The sequence below is a fragment of the Pygocentrus nattereri genome, chromosome 22 (genome assembly GCF_015220715.1).
Source record: "Pygocentrus nattereri isolate fPygNat1 chromosome 22, fPygNat1.pri, whole genome shotgun sequence".
Taxonomy (NCBI): domain Eukaryota; kingdom Metazoa; phylum Chordata; class Actinopteri; order Characiformes; family Serrasalmidae; genus Pygocentrus; species Pygocentrus nattereri.
Window position 1 is genome coordinate 17921818 of NC_051232.1, and position 6938 is coordinate 17928755.

Sequence of the window (6938 nt, forward strand, 5' to 3'; positions counted from 1 at the left end):
CTTGATGGTGGGAATGAAATATCAGAGAAGGAAGCTGGTATCAGTTTTATTTTCTACTCAGGAAAATCTTAATCTGGTCTCAGATCTGGTCTCAGTCTTGACACTCCAGGTCTCTGCCTTGACCCAAATACTACAATTTTTGACTCTAATACTAGGTGATATTGCTACCTACACTTTTCAAATCCTGACTAAAATATTCTAAACATTTCAATCAGTGACTCACAGGCTGAATTAATAACACTGTCAAAGTCCTCCACCTCACCCCCACCTCAGTTTGGCAAACAGTTCCTTGCGAAGAAATGAAAGTAAAAGCTCAGTACTGCGCAGTCACTATCAGAGAGTGGAGTGAAATGGCAGAGGCTAGAGTATCTGTGGATCTGGATCAGTTTAACTGTCCTATCTGCCTGGATCTGCTGAGGGATCCGATCTCTGTTAACTGTGGACACAGTTTCTGCATGTCCTGCATCAAGACAAAGTGGGATCAGGATGATCAGAGAGGAGTCTACAGCTGTCCTTTGTGCAGAGAGAACTTCACCCCAAGGCCAGTTTTGGGTCGAAACCCCATGTTGGCTGCAATGGTGGAGAAGCTGAAGAAGGCAAACGTTGCTGAGGAAAGCCTCGCTGGCCCTGGAGATGTGGAGTGTGACGTCTGCGTTTGGCAGAAACACAAAGCAGTCAAGACCTGCCTGGTGTGCCTCGCCTCTTACTGCGGGACTCACTTCAGACTTCACAATGAGCTGAACCCAGGAAATAAACACAAAGTGATCGATGCGGCAGGAAAACTTACAGACAGGGTTTGCCTGGATCATAACAAACTCAAGGAGGTTTTTTGCCGCACTGAGCAGTGTTTATTGTGCCATGAGTGTGCAATGTTTCATTGTAAGGGCCATGAGACCAGCACAGTTAAAAGGGAAAGATCATTAAGACAGGTAAGAGTCCTAACGCTACCATATATGATGTGTACATGTACAGAGGAAAGCACCAATTTACTTTCACTTTCAAATGTAGGACTGAATTTTAACACACAAATGTCCTCTGGTGCCAGTGTGTGTCAATTTCATGAAACTATATTCCTAAAACTATTAAAATTAATATGAAACCTCCTTTGATTCAGTGTTTTTGCTAATGCATGCTACCTAGAAAAATGGAAACATGCTTTATAAGCTATTGTTGCTATACATTTGTTAATAAATGATTATAGGTTATATAAAAAGAAATAAACTAAATGCAGAAAAATGATATGTCTAAATATTCTGGCAATGAACTTCCTCTGCGACAGTTTTTTCCCCATAGATACAGCCAGATACAGCACTGCTTCTACATGGCAGAATTAAAGTTTACTGTGACAGTTTACTCAAGTTCAAGTGGCAGGAGTGGATCAGGGTTGGGCCCACTGAGGCACAGGCCCCAGAAGAAATCTTGGCCCCTTAAGTGCCCCCCTCACTCACCAAATCCAAGCGCATCATTGATTCATAAGCAAAATTGTGGCCTTTCGGTGAAAGTTCTGAATGATGAATATGTCACTCACATGCATCGTGTAGATTGAAAAAGTTTCTGTAGTGCTACTGGATAATATTAACGATATTGATATTAAAGATATTGATAAAAGGAATTTTAACAGAACTGAAAGTCCTTGAGCAGCTGGTTTCATTTTCACACATGATATCTGTCTTCAATAGCTTTATTACAGTAAGTACATAAAGGTTACTAGTGTATATGTACATTGTCATGGTTTGCAACCACGACAATCAGCTGCCAATTTGTTTTTGTCTGAAACAGGTGTAGACCACGGTGATTTCTGTAGACCGTTGAAACTGCTATAAGAGCTCTGTGATTATCTGCAAATTAGATCATAAGAAGCAATTATAGGGATCCAAGCACCTCACGCCTTATTAAGTCAGCATATAAATAATAAACAGTTTAAAGTTGTCTTAAATGTCATGAATTTTACACACATTGACCTTTTGGCCGTGGTGTGGTAAGCAATAGCATTTTTAATTGTTGGGGCAGTCATGGGCAAGGTAACAGAACCAGCCCTGAGACCAGAAGGTGCTGGCTCAATCCCCTGAGCTGAGAGTACATGACTGAAGTGCCCTTGAGCAAGGCACCTAATCCACAGTTACTCCCCAGCACATAGGGCCGCCCACCGCTCTGGACAAGTGTGCTCACATAGTGTGTGTGCATTCACTAGTGTGGATGTGGGGTTTTACTGCACAGATGGGTTAAATGTGGAAGCGAAAGTTCTCTATTATGGGAAGGGTCTTTTAATCTTAAATACCTGGACATTTTATTTGGCGTGATTTGTATTGGCATGGTTGTTGAACTCCATAAACTGCATCATTTCAACAGGGGTACCCAATCCTGGTCGAGGAGATCGACCACCCTGCATAGTTTAGCTCCATCCCACTCTAACCCCGCATGAAACAGTTAATTAAGGCCTTCAGAGGCACAGGAATATTAGAGGCAGGTGTGTTGGATCTGAATTCTCCAGGGTGGTAAATGTCCAGCACCAGGATTGGGCAAAACTGTTGTACAACAATTATTTGTTTCCTTGTGTTTCATTCTCAGAGTTTGCGCATCATTTAAAATCAGCACATTTTTCTGTTGGGGACAAATCTTTTGAGCACTGTACAAAGGGCTGGTTTCTGAACTGTCCCATTAATAACTGCTTAAGAGTTTGCATGTCTGTATTTGGTAGTTGTAAATTGACTAGTCTCATAATTAGGTAAATTACCATGTCTGCCAGTGCAGGTAAAAGACCCTGAATAAAATAGGTGTATGATGTGAATAAACTATATAAATGTATTAACAGATATTATGGGATGATTAATGAGCTCTTTGAATTTGAATGCAATTATTTAACTTTACCTGAAATTTACTGGAATATTTCTATGTGTTATTCACAGTTAAGACTTAGAATCATGCAGGCGCAGCTTCACCAAAGAGCTCAAGAAATGGAGACTAGACAGAATGACCTAAGGAAAGCAATACAGTCAATCAAGGTGAACCCACATAACAGCTGAAAGACACAATTCACAAAATAATATAACACAAAACTACAGAAATTAATGTCATTTTCATTTTACCATATCACCATTTCCATAAAGCAGGGGTGTTCAATCCTGGCCCTGAAGAGCTACCATTATGGAAAGTTCTAACACATGTGGCTCTAATTTATCAGATGTGTTAGATTATGGTTGGGGCTACACTCTGCAGGATGGTAGATCTCCAGGACTAGGATTGGGTCCCCCTGGTTTGAAGTAATGTTTCATCAATAATAATTTGCCCAATTTTTCACTCACCCTGAACAGTCATTTCAAAAACAGGACTGATGTCAGATATTTACTTTTTTAGTTTTGCTCTGGAGCTACAAGAAGGATGTAGCTCCCCCAAACTTTTTGGATGATATCTATTTGGATATATATTTATATATATTTTATTGTTTAATTATTCTATATATGAAAAACTAAATAAGACAACCTTCAGGCATCAAACATGTCAGAGGTAAGTGGAGAATTAAGAACATCTGATTTTTTTGATGAAACATTCCTTTAAGGTTAATATTTTGAGGTGTAGGGTAGAATCTATTGCTGCCATGCTATGCTGCTCTACACCATGCAGTGAGATTAATTCTAGACATTTACATCAAATCTTTGTTTCTTAATAGTCTTCAGCAAAGACATTAATGGATCAAAGCGAGACAACAGCACATTCTGCATGACAATGTCAGGCAAAATATCCAGATCAGGTGAGTTTAGAACAGAAAATGTCCTTTACTGGGATCATTTCACTATTATTTATTTGTTACTCTTGTTGTCACACTCGGTCATAGTTTGACTGCTCTTTTCTCTCTACATAGTGAAAACAGGTCCTGTTGTTCAGACGTCTTTTCCAGTGATCAGAGAGGATTTTCTTCAATGTGAGTAACTTGATTTGACTTGCATGCTGGCAGAAATGATGCAAATTGAATAGCTATTTAACAGCATTTGTTTATCTTGGAGTTAGGATTGTTAGGACTGTAGTCCACTTGTTCAAACTCAGCTTTTAATTGACAAGTAGTTACAATGACGGCTCTCATAATAAAATCAAAAGGTTTTTTTTCCAAGATCCTGTCATGCGATCTTTATCACTAAAGCATGCCTTCAGTGCTCAGGGGTGAACTATGGAAAAATCAACAAATGGAAAATTAAAGTTGCGAAGTTACTGTCATGTAGTGTTTGAAAAAGCTTCTCTAGCTCTTACTGGATGTTGATGACTCACATGATTTTCATGTTCAGGTTCACATGAACCTGGATTCACTATATTCAATGACATATCCTGATTTGTGGAGGCAGCATTAAAAGACACTCATCTGTTGTGTTGATAATCCCATCAGATTCATGTCAGCTAACTGTGGATGACTCAACAATACACAACAACCTCCAGCTCTCAGAGGGCAAGAGCCAGATAACATACTGTGAAACAGAGCAAGGATATCCAGGTTTTGACAAATATTTAAAGCACTTGCAGGCTGTCTGTGGACAAGTTACAGGAAGGTGCTACTGGGAAGCTGAGTGGGGCGGCCAAATGGTGTATATAGCAGTCACTTACATTAAAGAATGGACATTGGAAACATGCAGTCCTGAAGGTGGTTTTGGACACATGATTATTCATGGAGTTTGTGCTGTACACCCTCTCAATGTTCCTACTGGCATGACGATAAGAAGACAGTCATTCCACACCCAGTCCCTTCCAGAGTGGGTGTGTATCTTGATAAACAAGCAGGAATTCTGGCCTTTTATAATGTTACTGATGAGATGACTCTGCTCTACAGAGTCCAGACCACATTCACTGAGCCTGTCTACCCTGGATTTTGGGTTTTTCATGGCTCAAATGTGAAGCTATGTGAGCACATCAAGAAAGTGCCCGCAGCATCTCGTGGCGCTCAACAAGGCGCTCAACGAGGCGCTCAACGAGGTGCTCAACGAGGCGCTCAACGAGGCGCTCAACGAGGCGCTCAACGAGGCGCTCAACGAGGCGCTCAACGAGGCGCTCAACAAGCTGGCAACGACTTTTCTTTCAAAAATACATTTTGGTTCAGCTACCATCCTAAGTGACATTAAACACTGTTATAGTATGAACACGTAAAGCTGTTGTTTTCTAGGAATTATTTCCCCACAAATAACCTCTCTGTAGTTTAGAACCCTAGTATAAATGAATGTCCAAGAGTGATTGTATGAAATTATTTTGGTGTTGCTCAAATAACTTCAAATAATGTGTGTTCTCACTCAAAATTGTTATTAAACTCTTTATAGAAAAACAGCACATTTAATGATTTCCAGTCACAAAATTTGCCTCATTTCTCCTGTTTCAGGAACAATTTTAGTAGAAAAATTGTATTTGATCCTGGCTCATTATTATTTGTCTTTAAAGCCACCAGTATGGAGTCACTCTATTAGAGATGATATGGAACAGAGGCTGAAAAATATCCCTTTCTCTGAAATCTCAGTGCTGGGAAGTTTTAGTTACTTTTCTTTCAAAGGGCCTACAATGTAGAAAAACAACATTTTTGATTAATTAATTATTAATTATGCTTAAAAACGGACAGTTCTCTTCGCAGTCCATACAGGCCATATAAACAAACTAAGCTGCAAAACCAGCTCATTTTTAACTTGTTGTTTTTATGATGTCAGGAAAACCAGTGCCTTTACATGTGTTTTAGCCTTTGGAATCAGGAACAATACAAAGCTGCCAGTCAGAACAGCTCACTTACATATATCAGTTTTAAAGACACAATATTCCAAGGGAGAACGTTTGGAAAATGTCCATGTAAAAATGAATTACATTGTTTTTAGCAGTTTGCCAAGTCGGTTATTAAAGCTGCACTTTTACGAAAAGCATGTTTACTGTGTTTTCAGGCTATTTACTTCATGTAAATGATATTTTTGATTGCAAATATGTGTGCATTTGTGAGATCCTGCATTTTTGTCCCCTCCTCCAAGCCAGCTGCATGGAAGGTCAGGTTCATGTAACAGTAGGGGGAAAGTTAGGTTTTGGAAGTTATTGAAATAAGAGTAATTTTACTTGAGGAAGGTTTTAGGTTATTCTGCTGTTGCGTACAGTCAAATGCTTTTCATTATATATCCTGTCTAAAATGCAAGTTTAAGATTTGATCTTACTGTTGATTTATCAAGAAATGAGTGCAACATGGTGGGAAATGTGAATTACCTCAATCTATAAAGGTTGAATAGGAACATGAAGAAGGCTGAAAAAGTCCTGTCTGAGTCAATAAATCCATCCATGGATCTACTATAAAAATCAGTTTTGATGTTAATAGCTATTAGAATTAGCTGTTATTGACTAGAGGGAGGGTCGTCATTAACTCTTGGACATACTCTGATGTGAAACCCTTATGGTTGGAGACAAAATGAGGGAGGATGGGAGGATGAACCACGCCATACACTTGTATCTCCAGTTAACCATTTGTATATGTAAATACATGGAAATACCATGAGCTGAATAAAATATATCAACATTTTCTGTCTATCATGCTGTTTTTTTTAATTTCAAATTGTCATTTATATTTAATTGGTAATGTGAAACTAGCCACTACACAACAATCATGTCAAATCTTATGTTGCTCTTGCTCACAATACTCAATGAAGGGGTAATTCAGAAAGGGCAATCGAACAGCTGTTATGATCCACGTCACTGATCATTCGATGGAACAAGTAGAAACAGCTGAGGATTTAGACTAGTGTGTATGAAAAAAGATACAGGGCTGGGCTACTTTGCAATAATGTGTAAAACAGTGCATTTTTAAGGGTCAGGTCATTTGATTTAGCTGGCTGTTGTTTCAGGCAGCGTCTGAGCTCTAGGGTAGTTTGGACTCTAAACTCTTTGTACTAGCCAGGATACATTCTTTGAGTGGACAGCAAAGCACTTTTATATATTCGCTC

At 39.1% G+C, this 6938-nt stretch overlaps 1 protein-coding gene across 2 annotated transcripts; it reads left to right on the forward strand.

Moving 5' to 3' along the window:
- The first annotated feature begins 336 nt into the window (after positions 1-336).
- On the forward strand, positions 337-6517 carry LOC108434339 (E3 ubiquitin/ISG15 ligase TRIM25-like). 2 transcript variants are annotated; one of them, XM_037532680.1, is made up of 5 exons: positions 337-929; positions 2907-3002; positions 3668-3748; positions 3860-3919; positions 4376-6517. In XM_037532680.1, the coding sequence occupies exons 1-3, from the start codon at positions 351-353 to the stop codon at positions 3719-3721; spliced, it is 729 nt and encodes a 242-aa protein (XP_037388577.1). In that variant the 5' UTR covers positions 337-350; the 3' UTR covers positions 3722-3748; positions 3860-3919; positions 4376-6517. The 2 variants fall into 2 exon arrangements, with proteins under 2 accessions (XP_037388577.1, XP_037388578.1); XM_037532681.1 differs by having other exon boundaries at positions 4814-6517.
- Positions 6518-6938: the final 421 nt, after the last annotated feature.

What these genes read in the sequence shown, in the direction of transcription:
- LOC108434339 (XM_037532680.1), top strand. Translation starts at nt 351, where the DNA reads ATGGCAGAGGCTAGAGTATCTGTGGATCTGGATCAGTTTAACTGTCCT. An exon ending in GGGAAAGATCATTAAGACAG is followed by an intron (nt 930 to 2,906) that starts GTAAGAGTCCTA and finishes TGTTATTCACAG; the next exon opens with TTAAGACTTAGAATCATGCA. An exon ending in AAGCAATACAGTCAATCAAG is followed by an intron (nt 3,003 to 3,667) that starts GTGAACCCACAT and finishes GTTTCTTAATAG; the next exon opens with TCTTCAGCAAAGACATTAAT.